General features: G+C 44.9%; 1 protein-coding gene across 6 annotated transcripts in view; it reads left to right on the forward strand.

The window, feature by feature from the left end:
• The window catches only part of gria4b (glutamate receptor, ionotropic, AMPA 4b), a 51,968-nt gene that overhangs the window by 4,495 nt on the left and 33,025 nt on the right, over positions 1–14,448 (forward strand). Inside the window, exons 3-5 of one of the 6 annotated variants that reach the window (XM_049742605.2) lie at positions 378–492; positions 5,661–5,808; positions 12,424–12,587. In XM_049742605.2, the coding sequence (XP_049598562.1) occupies positions 12,497–12,587 (91 nt within the window). In that variant the 5' untranslated portion in view covers positions 378–492; positions 5,661–5,808; positions 12,424–12,496. Of the gene's footprint in view, positions 1–377; positions 493–5,660; positions 5,809–12,220; positions 12,588–14,448 lie in introns of those variants that run through there. The other 5 variants (XM_068653078.1, XM_049742606.2, XM_049742607.2 and 2 more) reach the window with 5 other exon arrangements.

Genomic DNA, 14,448 nt, shown 5'->3' on the forward strand with positions numbered 1-14,448 from the left:
GCAGAAAATTAGCAAATTAACAGAGCATAAGCGATTCATTTTTGGGGATTTTTTTTTTTCCTACTTCGTCCTTCGCCCATAGTCAGTTAAAAAGAAATTTTAATCATGAAGCAGTTCATTTTTACTTGTGGTGTGAAGTGCACAAATCTTTGCCCATTAACTTTAATGCTATAGATAGGACCAAGGTGGGGTGCAACATTCCAATACGGATTATGAGGGGCCCCCTAAATAAGATATCGCTGATTGCCATGATGTTTCATCGTTAGCAGTATGATTGTTAACTGTATTTGTGGCTGTACATCATGATTAGTGCGAGTGTGTGTGTGGTGGCCTGTTCCAAATCCGTCAGCATGATCTTTTTTTTCTTCCTTCTCCAGCCACAGCCAATTGATTCTCCACAGGCTGCTGGGCCGAGAAACGTCGCTTCCTGTCAGAGCCTGGAATAAGCGGGTGGGCGAATGGATTACTCCATTGTGGCGCCGAGACCACGCGGTGAGAGATTTCACATTATATTCAATTAAAACCCGCAATTAGCAAAACAATGGCCCAAGGATGAGGGAAAAAAAAAAAAAAAGTTCTCGCGTGTAGAGTTTGATTTTCGATTCAAGTGAGAGTGCAGAAAATAAATGGGAAAATCAAAGGCGTTGCGCTTGAAAATAAGACTTGGTCACGTGCAGTTGTGATGGCGTGAGGAGTGTCGACTCGGTGGGGGCGGCAAACGCGGGCATGCCAGATGGAGACGAGAACGGCATTAGATGCAAGAGTCCAGCCAGTGGATCCTTGCTCATCTTCATAATGCCTCAGTGGGATGCCGGTGAAATTTGTGCTAGTTTCTGATTTGGGGATGCAGTGACGAGTGATGCTGACCGGCTAAGGATTTGCATAATAAAAGTGTTTGAAAGCACTGTTCATAGACGTGTGACAATCATGCATTAGTTTGAGTCATATACCCCCCCCTCACACACCTTGAAAACGCTAAATGACTTCTTAAATTACTATACCGCCCAAATCTTGAAACGTTACTTCAAAACATTGCCTGTGCAGTTGATGATTCTGCGATGGTGACCGTGACAAAAAGAGGAATATTTCTATTATTTCCTGGGGGACAAAAAGATAAAATGAAAGCCATTTTTTTTAAACAAATGCTGCTTTTTACAGAGAATCGCAGATCGTTAAATGCCGGTCGTGACTGAATGTTCACATTAGATTGTGCAAACGGGTCAAGTGTGAAAACGACCTGCAGCAGACGCTCGAGGGAAGAATTTGGACGTGAGCATCAATAAATGCGCTGCACGTAAACAATGTGCAGCGCAGGTACACTTGCATGCTCTTGTAATGAAGGCTTTGCCAGCGCCAAGGAAATCAGTGCAAATCTGTCAATCCTATGAAAGGGGGAATTATTCGCCAGCGTCTTATTGGCTCGCCGGGCGCTCCCAGGCCGCATTTGCAACTCCCCGCTTGTTATCTCGCCGCAGTTAATTAAGAGCGCTGAACTAAAGAGCCCGGGAACGGGATTTCTCTCGGAATTAAATGCACACACTTGTGAAAGGAGCTCGTGGTAGACTACTTTTTCGCTCCATTTTAAACGAGAAGAGGCAGACATTTTGTTTGTCCTCTGGGAATGCCAATTGAGTTCTCATCTGCAGGATTGAAGAGGGATTACACGATTACTGTGTCAAAATAATGTGTTGCCATCTAGTGGCCGACAGTGAAATTACATACAAATCTGTGAAATAACATGACCACAATGGAACCTAACAAAACAGGAAAATGAGACTTGGTAATATTTCATAAAGAGGATCCCTCCTTTGCATAAATTAGTGTTCCGTATAAAATTGAAAATGGCATTATTGAAAAGTAATTGCTTTTTCTACACCAAAGCAAAGCCTGTTCATTTCACAGTTTAGGAAGTTTTTTTTGCAAAGACGTTAGACTTTTCCACTTCCTTTAGCTCTGACGATATTTGCATGGGGCCAACGCAGGGTTTAAAAGTGCATGATGAGGCCGTGGAGGCAGCAAGCTGACAGACTGGCTGACGGCTGACACAAACGATGACATCAGCTGCCACTCGGACCACTGCTGATGATCATCATAGACGTGCATGTGAAAAAGAAAGACGGGCTGGAATATTTTTTCTTACCCCCCCCCCCCCCCCCCCTCTTGACTTTTCATCACGCATAGAAAGTTGTTGAGCTCAAACCTTCAGTGACATCTTTCACACCAATGGACCATAAAGACAGAAGTGAGTTTAAATTGGACTAAGCGGATGAAATTGAGATTAATGGCGAAAAGATCTTGAGCAAGAAAAACAGTCCCCCCCCCCCCACACACACACACACATGATGATAAATGAACACAATGTCCACAACGTGTAGAACTTAAATTAAGTGCTCGGCTCGGAAGGTGGCTGCACTTCTGATGACTCATTTACTGCAGAGCTGCTTAAATCACCTCGCTACACTTTTGCTTCTGCTCTGGTATCTTAAATGATGCCGTTCATTTTCACCTATGCCATTATTTGTGCAATAGCAGAAACTCTACATAAACAATTTAAGGGGGGGTGGGAGAGTCCTCGACAGATGGTTCAAGGCCAAATCTAAAATTGTCGTGCTTCTTGGCGCAACCTTTCTTCTGCCCTCTGCTGTAGCGGAGAAGATTAATTGTGACAAGGTGACTGACTCCGATGAAAACATTTCAAAATTCTTGTTGGACAACCTCAGGCCGCGTCACAACGACAATCCTGACAGGAAAAGCCATTTACACTGGATTTCATAAAAGCTAGCTTTGAACTGCAGGTCCCTCCCAATATTTCAGGCAGTCTTCGAATAGTTCCCCTAGGAGACCCTTGGAATTGAAAATTCCCTCGGGACCAGCAATATAACTCTCGGTCAAGTCATTCCTTTTTTTTCATGGCCGATACTGCGCCATTCGACTTCTTAGGGCAGATGCTTCCCGACAATGTGTGTTTAGCTTCTGGAGAACCTAAACATGCGCTTTGCTTTTAATTTACACCCGATGATAATAATAATAATAGGCTGCGCTCAATCATCCACATCAGTCTGGCTGTGTTGCAAATCATCAAGGCGTGCCATTTCCCACAAGCCACTTGAGCTTTTCCAGTCCTCTTCTGCCTCCTCGCATTGCACGGGAGTGGCGAGCCTGAGGCAGGGGAAGGGCGGCGGCGGCGGCGGCGAGTCACTTGACAGCCGCATCCTGACATGCGCTGCATCTTCTCTGCAGCTGCAACACAGCGTGAATAATGATTGAGCGCGTATTGACGATGCTAACAGGCAAGAAAAGGGAGGAACGTACGCTCCGGTCCTGCGGTCAGCCGGCGGCGATGTGAGCCCGACGCAGCCGTGGGAGTCGTTAGCAATCATGTAAAAAGAGGTCATTTGCAAGAAAACTAACAGTGATGTTGAGCAGAGTTGGTGCACTTGTTTTTTTTTTTTAATCTCTTGCCAGTAGCAGCATCAACACAACCCTCCTAACCCTTGTCTCTCAAAGTTATTAGGGTGTTTTGCCCCCCCCACCCCCCCAACCCTGCACAGATAACAAGCTGCTGCTGACTCCTCTTCACCCAAACCGGCACTGGCTTATCATCCTTAAACACACCCAGCGCTCCCCTGAAACTAATTATAATGCTGCCAGTACAGTCCAAGAATTTTATCCCAACCCAAATGCTCCTCGCTTGGTCCCCTCTTCCTTTTTTTTTTTCCCCCCCCTTAAAGTCCGGGCCAACTCAGGTGACAATCCCTGAGCATTGATAGAAGGAATACTGCCATTTTTTACTAGTTGACTGTCTCTGTCAAAAGATAGCAAAATGATTCATCTATGGAACATTTACAGTGGAAAAAAAAAAATTTGCATAGATAATGGGGTACAGCCAATGAGTTTCACCTGTGCCGTTGATAGATATTCTGGAAAATGGCACTCAAGGAATATTTTGTGGCTGTACTTTTTGCATTATAGCCGACCAGGCAGCCGATTGAAACCTGATGGATAATTTATGTTCTGGAGGTAAGCCTGTAATTTTCAGGGTTGGGCGAATGGGCTAGGCCACTATGAATGATTTATAGGTCAACATTCTCCGTAACTTTGCCTCGTAAATTCAGCCGCTCGTTAATCCGGCACAAATGCCACACCGCACCGGGGACAAATTGGATGACTTCGACAGGCGCTGAGGCTGGAGAATTTAGCAATCGTGTGGGTGATGCTGCTGACAGTTTGTTTGCAGCGCTCTGAGTTAATTAGCTTCTAATTAGCATACACCCTCCCCAGAACGTTACAGCTCAACGGAGATGTGCGTCCGCAACTTCCCGTGGCAAGAAATTCTGAGTGTACGGAAATACGTTGGAACAAACCATGTGACGTCACGCTCTTCTCTTATTGGTCAGATAAATGTAAACAGGAAGTCTATATGAAAGCCAATGGTAGGAACTTTAGATTGCCATCTCATACTCTGTAGCGGTAACGTGCCATTAGGTTGCCAAATGCTGGAAAGTCCAAGAAGAAGAAACTGGAAATTATTTTTGTATTGCATCACAAATGAAAGATGGCACTTAAGTTGATGGACTACAGCACGGCTGCACACTGAAATGTATGCACACAAACACGATTAGTCACAAACAGGTTTCATTTTTCCAGCAGGGCTTTTGTGCTTCTCCCGTCCACCAATCAATACACACACATGGCCTCCAACTTGGAGCGACAATAAATAAGCCCGGCGTGAGGTTTGGCTAATTCATTCTTTTGGTCAAGGCTTGAAAAAGATCAACACTCCGGGGTGAACTGGCAAATGTTTCCCGAGACCAGGCTGCCAGAATGATTTCAAAGCAATTGAACGTGACATTTTATAGGGTGACACGGGAAAGTTACACATTCAATCCCGACTTTTCTTAACCATTGCTTGACTTTTAAGTGACTTTGCGCCAGGCGGTTTTGTTATCAGTGCTCCTTCCACCTTGGTCCTCCAAAAGTGCTGACTCCAGCATCGTGGCCGCTTTTTGCATTAGCACTTTAAAGCGCATCTGTTGCCCACCAAGTCAATTACTGCTGCTGATTTGATATTTCCACACCAACATTCCTCCTAATCATAGTGAAAATGAGGTTGGAATCTTGAATGGAAGCAACTCCTGGCATAGGGAACGGAATGAAGGTACCGGTGGGTTGTGGGGAGTTTTTTTTTTTTTTTCCCCACGTGGGGGTGACCCATATTTTCCCCGCCTCGGAGGACTTGGCTCTGTTTTGGGGGTTGCATCTCTCCGTCTGGCTGTTTTCAAATATGCAAGGCGTACTTTAAACAAAGCCATATGTTGTGTGGACACACAAACATTGCATTCCGCCCAACTCGTGTTTGAAGAGACTCAATACATTGGCCAAGTAGACAGGTGCTCAAAGAACTGATTTTTTTTTTCAGAAAAGATGGCTCCATGACTTTTAGTCAGTTGTAATCTTTGTTTTTAAATATGTTTTGGTTTGAACTGTGGTTGCATTGTTATTTGAGACGACACAAGAGGCTGTACAACACTTGCTGTTTGTGTCGAGTGACTCGGGGTGGGGGGGGGAGCATCCTTGTGGATTTGGCCGCAACGGAACAATGTCTGAAAAGTTGGCAGCCACTGCAGCTTAATTCTCGACAAATTTTTTTTTCCCCCCAGAACAGGCAGCTGCCAATTCGGAGCGGATGGCTTCACCTCGCCGCTCCTCCTCGACGGTGATGGATGAGCCTGTCTCGTCCTCTCACCTTGCTGCCGTAATTGAGGCTTCACTTCACAGTCGCCGCTTCGCACGGTCGACACAAAAGCGGTAAGAGTTCTCTCACTTTTTCCTCAAATGAGCCACCAAACAATAAATCCCACCTTAAAAAAGAAAGTCATTGGAATACTTGAGAAAATCCACAAGATGCTCAGCAGTGGCTTTCAATTTCCTTTCTGCAATATTCCAGGATATTTTTCTGCTTGCTGAGGAGGGTGTGGGAAGGGAGGGTGGCGAGTGTTTGTGTAGGTGTTTGGCACATGAAAGTCGTCCTTGGTTGCAAGGTCTTGGCAAAGGCTCCGGAGGGATCAGGTGCCTTCCAAGTGGCTGGAGTTCTGAGAGCGCTCGCTCGCGCAAATGATGGCATCTGCCATCTTCAAAACATCCGCACCTTTAAGCGCAGCTGCGACAACCTCTCGTGCGGGATCCTTTGGGTTTTCCACTTTTTCCTCAATCTGTTCCAGGTATTCAACCATCATCTTATTCAATCGACATCATCAATCGGTGGTGCCTTGATATGCAAGAAACCAGACTTGAACGTTTTTTCGAGATACGACCCGTCAATCGGTATCCCACTTTTTCTTTTAACTCAAACTCTTCTAAAAAAAAACCAACAACAACATACTAATCTGTGGCACATGATGTCTCTTTTGCCAACTAAATCCGGCGGCTATTGGAGGACGCGGGAACAATGCGAAACAAGCCATTGCGGGAGATTGAGGCTGGCGGAGGGCGGGCGAGCGGCCTTTCCGAAGCGTGTCATACTTGTCGTTTAGTCGCCCTTGTTGCGGTAGATCAAAGCGTTGGCCGCTGCCCCTCGCTCGCTTGCTCGCTCGCTCGCAATACGCCTGCTTGCTGAGCTCGGCGCTGGATTATACCAAGCCGTGAATGTAAAAGAGAGGCGGTTGAGGGGTGGGGGGGGAATGTTGGCCTACAGGGGGTGGCATGTTGCTATTTATGGCTAGAGTCGCATAAACTACAGCTCCAAAGTCTTGCTCGCAGGCATCCAATTGTGCCTTGGCCCGCTTTTGAACGAAATTCTGCCGCCATAACACAACTTTAAGCGTGCCGTAGCTTTTCCATGAGTCATTGATTTGGTCCCTCGGCACGATGTGTTTCGTTAAGTCTTCATACTTGTTCAAGTGAGACAATTTGAATTGGTTTTCTCCTGTCGCCTTCGTAAAGCGTTTATTTAATGCCCATCGATGACCCTAACACGAGTATGAAATCTTGCAAATTGTCCAAGTTCAAATTAGTGCGATGAATGACGTTTGGAAAATATCAAGAAAATAAATTCCTTTTCCTGCGGCCTAAAGCATTCTCCAATCACAACCGGCCAGCGCTCAGTTTGGCCAATCAGACGGCAGCTGTGCAGACGCCGGCGCCGCGTCAAAAAAGCTCACAGGTGACGTCACGGGAAAAGCTCTCTGATCCGAGCAATTTTGACGGCAATGGCATTTTCCCGTGGCTATTAATAGTTCCGCCGAGTGAGTCAGTTGGCTGGCAAGCGAGCGGGCGATGCCACGTCATTTTTCCCTCTCAAATAATCTCATTTTATTCTTGATAACTTCATTCCTGGCCATCACTCCCACACCGCTGGAGGCTCCCCGTTTAAACATTAATGCCCAGGTTCTCCTATGCTCGATAAATAAGCACTTAATAAACTGCCACTTAATATTTAATAGCCTCATTGTGCATTATTAAAAAAACATAAGTCAGTTAGGCGTTTCCTGTTCTGTTTTGCTAATTAAGCGTGTGGATGTCCCTTCAAATTAAAGTGGCCACATTGGAATACAAATATTCATTGAAAAACTTTTCCGCGTCTTTTCCCGAATGCTTAGATAACAGTGAGGAAGTTTTGTTTCGATTTCTTGGCTCGTTATTTTCAAATCGGTGCCAGGGAAGTAAGTTGACAAGCTTCATTTAGACAAAAGTAGTGCTTGACCCCCCCCCCCCCCCCCCCCCCCCCCACAAGCCAAAGACGGTGCTTTTGGTGGTTCCACTGTCAAAGCAAAGCAACATTGAGTTGATTTCTTTTTTTCCTCTCCTCCAAGTGAGTAATTGAGCGTTTTGGATTTTTGCGCTGGCGTGTCTGCCAGAGAGGCTAATGTGCTGGAAAGTGACCCGATGTGTGTTCCAGCCTTCACTGGTGGGGTAATGATTTAGAAAACGACACTTGCTTCTTAACAAAGGAACAATGCAGTGAAAGATGGCATCAAAATACAAAACTTTCCCGACCACTATTATCAAATCAGTGGATGACATTTGTTTATCCGGGTCATGGCAAAATGGCCGCCCACAGGTGCATTCTGTGTGTTTCATTCATTTTACAGTAATCACAACACTGTTTTGATTAATTGGGCAGCACATAACATACTTTTTGGGCTTATAGGTTTTTTCAAATATATTCACTATTATCATCATCAGTATTGCTTCCTTCTATTTAACTCCTTACCATTGCACGCCCCGCACTGGGGGGGAAAAAAAAAGCCGCATTAATTAGAAGAAAATGGCTCAACTCTCGATTTAGTGCCCGTCGGCCGCTGTTATTTGAACACGCTGCTGCGGGAAGTAGCCGAAGTAAAGCGTGGAAAATCACTTTGCAACGTGTGAAATGATCTAATTGGCATGAGTTAATGTGAATGAACACACGCACGCTAAAATTAGAGAGCTCGCCGGAAGGAACACTCAGCTGCCCGTCCAGACAGGGCACGCTTGCATCAAGCCTGATAATGCGCTTAAATAAACACATAAACAAAATATTGGAACGCTATCCAATGACGAGTCCAAATAAACACTTTGCAAAGTGTGTTTAGCAATTTGGATAAACATTTGACATAATGTACAACAAGCTGCTAGCTACTCTGAGCGCGCCTATTTTCGGTCTGCATTGTCATGGCTCGCCTTTGCCTGTTGTGGCCTCTGCGTGTCAAAAGAGAGAAATTAGAAGAGGGTGAGGGAGGAAGCGCCGTGCATCTCTTGACAGGCACGAGACTGCGCCTTTAATCACGACGGCCATTTGTGTTGTCAGCACACAAAAAAAAGTCACAGGGTGAAGAGTCAGTATATACCGTATATTGACACACAAGGCAGGGGTGTATGGACTTGTGCAGCCAGAAGGTGCCGGCACGCAAGTCGTTGACCTATTTGTAAAAGTCACCGGCTACTGTTCTTCTTCTTCTTGGTCAGCTTGTGTGCCTAGCTGATGACTCACCGTTTTGTGATTCAGCTGATAACTGCCGGCGCTTTTTTTTTTTCTTCTCCTCCTCACCTCTGCTGCAAGTACGGAGAAATGCACAAAGGTCTCATTTTATATTCAAGATAACATGAAAAATTGTCCAAAACTGAAGCTCTTTTTGACACTTTCCATTTGCGACATACTTTTATTGTGTTTGAAGATATGGTATTTTCATTTTTGCAAAGCTACCTCAACTGGCTCGTTTACTCTGAGGTCAAGGTTATGCGAAGGAAGCGGACGGGCCAATCGAAAGCCTTCTCATAAAATGGCCGATTTAAAAGGCTGGACGCTAAAAATACGTCATTAGAGCTTCGTCGCGTTCAAGCGTCAGTAAAGTCCACTTCATATTGGACTTAATAATACCTTAGATGATGGGAGGCTCTGGCTGGCTGGCTAGCCAACATAATGCAGGGCTGCGGCATAAAACAAGTGTGTGGCGAAGGGAGGGCTGCGAGAACGGGGATGGCGGCTTGGCGGCAACACGGAGAAAAGAGTATTTATCAGCAAAAGGCAGCATGCGTTTGCCACTTCCATCTCAGAGTAATCCCGCCCGCAGCGTCTGCCGAGATCTCAAACAGCACACGGGCGCACAACGCTATTCATATGATGCCACATGCACACACATACACGCACGCACATAGACACACTATCCTGAGGGGTGAGTGCTTCCACTTGCACATAAGATGATGGTCCTACAGGATCATTCATCGTAGTGGTTGAGTAATATGACCTTTATCAAAATAATACACTTATGCGCCCGATAGCTTTAATAGAGGCACACACGTATGTGGGGTTCAGCTATATGAAAGTGGAACCTTAGAAACACGCATTCTTTACGAGGACTGGCCAATCTTTCACTGGAGCAAATAATAGGAAGCACATAATGGTCTGGCCATTGGCGGAGCTAGGTTTTTTTCCCCCCTGAGGGGGGGCCAAGGGGCTGTGGTCAAGGACAGGTCGAGGGTCTGTAAAAAAAATAAAAAATAAATGTTCCCCAGCCCTGATTTGTCAACGCCATCTGAACAAAATGAAAAACATTAAACAATGAAAGTCTTGAGGCGCAAGATTGTAACCTTCCCTCTAAGGAAAACTCGATTCATTACCTTTTATTGTCAGCTCATTCAGCGTGCACTGTGGGAATTCATTGAAGGTATATATATATATATATATATATATATAAAAAAATATATATAAACAAAGCTGACTGTCTTGTTCTAGCCCAAAGAGAGTAGGGAACGCTTGCCTCGAGTCATATTGCTCACATCTTGACAACGCCGCTTTGAGCAAGCTGACACTTTTTGCTCGTCTCATCAAATCATGAGTAACTTTAGTGAATGGATTAGTTTGTCTGTTGAACATGAATGTACTGGAGGAGAAAAAAGTAGCAAAGAAGTCATCAGCATGGACTAATTTGCCCACCTACGCTACGCTCTGTCCGAAATATTGAGTAGAATGCAAACGAGCGAACACTTTTCATGGCAATTTTCGAGGACGTGGCTGCTAAAGCGTGTCGGAGCTTTTGATTATACTTTGTTCTAATTGCGTAGCCATCAATCACCAGGCGCGTACTTGTGGAATTAATTAGCTCCTGCAAATACTGCAGAGGTCAAACAGAGAGCCTGTCCCACGCATGTTTTCTCAAGATGGAGAATTGTGGAAATTGTTTATGGGACATACAGGCAGCCTCCCCCGACCGCTCTCACTCCGGTGCTGCTCCTCTCTGCCTCCCTGGACCTCAGCCGTTCCATTTGACGTTTTGATTTAGTCATTGATTATTTATGTGGAGGAGATGATACAAACAGTCTGCTTCGTCAAACTCCTTACTTCTGGACTAAATTGCCCTTTGGGACTTTTGTAGGCTCACAGAAACAACAACCATGTCTTCGAATTCAAAACGGAGAGTCCTGATCGTAAAGGACAACAACGGCGGACATCTGGTCGGATTCATTAAAAGCTGATTTTTCCTGGCAAAAGCTTCTGCCGCTGCCAGCCAGAGGAAAGACCCTGGCTCTGGGCCATGACAAAGGACACGGAAGCTCCTTTCCAGCTCTGGCTGAAGCAACCCCATCAAGAAAAAGGCCTATGTAGCCTTAAGTGGGCATTAGCAGCTGTTGGATGGATTCACATCTCCTTCTTTCACCCCACTTCCACTCTAAATGCTTTCAAATGGAATGGTTGCATCATAAAGCAATGTATCTGCCATCATACGCTTTTAATACCACGTGGATGGTGCAAGCTTACTGGGAGTGTCCGAAATAGGATTGATGCAACTTGCTTTTCGCCTCACTTTTGAGGAAATTAATACTTCTTTGAGGATTTTAAGCTCAAAGATTTACCACTTGCAAGGCGTATTTTCTTAATGATCTTTGCTTTTATATATATATATATATATATATATATATATATATATATATATATATATATATATATAGTATTTTTTTTTTCATCCGACACACACACATTGTCTTTTGACGACAACAGTGTGTGCGGGATTCCTTCCCAAAAGAGTCGCTGAACAACACGACATGATGTGAGCTGGGAAAACCTGCGTGGGATTCCCATCTGTTCAGCACCAAAGTCGTGGCTGCCGTCCATTTTGCAAAAAAAAAATTGCAAAACACTACCTTCTAACTTAACGTGACTATTTTTGAGCAACTCTTTAGGAAGCTGCAACAGGATTGGAATATTAACACATTTCTGATCAATTATCGACGGCCAGCAGCGTTATTGATCTTGGTGCCGTCGTACAGGAGACGGAATATGAAGTTAGTATGCAAATTATTCTTTTATTTTTGGACCTTGGCACAGAACCTTGAAAAGGGTTCCCTTGAGAGGATGCAGATATTTCCTTTTTAATTTTACTCCATTAATTCCACAGACATCAAAGCAAAGGCGTTGCTAAAAGTAGCTGTTCTTTTCTCATTAAATTCATGAAATATGTATTGGAACTTGCTGAAAGAATCAATAGGCATCAGTATTAATATTGCGCTCTTTATCTCGCTCTCTATTTCTCCATCCATCTATCCAGTCTATCACATCCCAAATAAATGTGATGGGTCACATGACCCACCTGCCCGGTTCTGGATGCTGGAAAAGCGAAAGGGCGCATCAGCCGCATCCAGGCTCACTGGCCGCCTCTGGCTGATGCCCCCCCTCCCCATCCCCATCCTCTTCTCCCCTCCCCTCCCGCTCTGCCTCCCTCCCTCCCTCCCTCCCTCCCTCCCTCTCTCATTTTGGTGGCGCTGTGCGCAAAGCTCCAGCGCCGGACTGGACGCAGTTTTGACGGTCCAGAACGCTGGTGGAGATTTCTAAAGGAGCAAGAAGGTGGGGGAGGGAAAAAAAGACAGCCAAATATGGATCTTTAAATAATGCCTGACAGTGTTTTGATTTTTGATTTTTCTTAGGATGATTTCTCTCCTTCCATGTAGATGTTGCCCCGTGGGCTGTTGAAGGCGAAGCCGCTGCTTCAAATGTCTCCAATCAGTTTGTAAGGGACACAAGATGAGGATTTCTTCTGGCCGCTGCTTTTTGTTGATATTTGGGTGCTTGTGGGGACCGGCGCTGGCTGCTTTCCCCAGCAGCGTCCAGATCGGTAAGTACGAGCGAGGATTACTCGAGTGTTTTTTTTTTTTTTTCCTCTTGTATTCCAAGAAGGGACGGTGAATGAATGCATGCGCGCGGAGTCTCAAATGTTGATTCCAACACATTTTCTTGGCGGTGTGCGCGCAAATCTTGGTGATGTGCTCGTAAGCGCACGCTTACTCCGCATGTGTGTGTGTGTGAGCGGTACTAGTAGAGGCGAGTGTGTGCATCCATCCCATCAGCGCACTGCAGCAAAGTGACTGCTTTTCTCCATGCAGCTTACATGTGCACACAATGTGCGTGTGTGCAGAGCAATTAAACTCCACGCAGATTGGCGGGATGGGTCCAATGACGAGCAAGGGTGGGAAACAAACGGTGGGCGGGCTATTTGTGGTTTGGTGCACTACTGGCCTGACCTAAGGGCTCTTATGCAGAGAGATGCCTTGAGATATGATTATTTCAAGATCCAAGCAGTCATTCAACTGCTTTTTTTTTTTTTTTTTTTTGTTACCTTGGGTGCAGACATGAGATATGCACCATGTATTGTGACGGTGAACTCAATTCACTTGGAAACAAGCAGCAGTTTGGCATACACAATTAGTAAAAAATCTTCAAGAAGGGCGTGTTCAAGAGATCTGTCGCCACTCCCGATTGGAGTAAAACTAAAGCTAAAACAAAGAAAATGACACCCTGACTGTTTAAAAAGTCTCTGCTAAGTCATCTATTCTTTATCCTCCGTGTAGAATGGCAAATATTAGTATCACCGTACTGTTGAGACAGCTAAAGAAAGTGTATTGCAATTGGCGAACCCAATCTCTCGCACCCAAAGTCATCTGGGATAGACTCGAGCTCACCCATGACCTGAAAATCACTATAGAAAATGGATGGATGGATTTTTATTTTATGGCGTTGACACGTCGCGCAGCCTCCAATCTGATGCGAAATGACAGGCTGTTCCAGTGATTGTGCTTGTCGCTTTATATTATGTGATACACTATAGCACCCTCAGGGAGTTCAGAGGTCGGCTTCTGTTATGAAAGCGCGCCGTTGGACCGGCGGCGGCGACGTGCCATCGTGCTGACATAAAAATGGCCATCCATCCACTACCGCAACAACAGGGCTCGCGTAGTGTTTTTGGGCTTGGCGTTTTTAAAACTCGTGCACTCCCATTGATGGCCATAGACGTCTTTTTTCAAGACCAAGATGGGCTTTCCCAACATACATTGCCTCACACGGGATGGGGAGGGAAGTCAATCCATTACATCCACAAAAGCTTCAAGTATCCTTCGATCCAACATAAAAAAATAGTTTGGAAATAGATCTTGTATAGGATGATTGATCTTTATGCCCTGAAGGTTGGCAGTCGTCAAAAAAAAAAACCACACTTCTTCAACTCTTCTTTTCTTTTTTCTGTCTTTCACTCACAACCCATTGCATTTAAAAAAAAGTCCATTGTGACTCATCGGATGGTTTGTTCTCTCGTCGGGAATTAATGCAGACTGCATGCATTTGCTAACAAATTTAGGTTCAAGGGAGGTCAACCGTTCAAAAAAAAAAAAATAGACACTGACATTTTGCTTTAAAGGACATTTGTGCACAAGAAATATGGCCCGGAGGCGCGCTTTGAAAATGTGAAACAAACTGCAACGTAAAATACCTTTGACATTTGAACAAGCATGAACAGCCATAATGAGAAGCTTTGGACATGAATTAGGTGCTAATGCCAAGACGGCTGAGTCGAACCAAGAGTTAAATTTGATGCTAAGCTAATCTCGTAGTTGGATGAATGACAATTTACCTTATTTTCTATTTGTTAGCAACATCTGTAATGCTACATAGGGAAAATCTGGAGATCTATTCAAATTGGAACA

This window comes from Syngnathus scovelli, chromosome 15, assembly GCF_024217435.2.
Source record: "Syngnathus scovelli strain Florida chromosome 15, RoL_Ssco_1.2, whole genome shotgun sequence".
Lineage (NCBI taxonomy): Eukaryota > Metazoa > Chordata > Actinopteri > Syngnathiformes > Syngnathidae > Syngnathus > Syngnathus scovelli.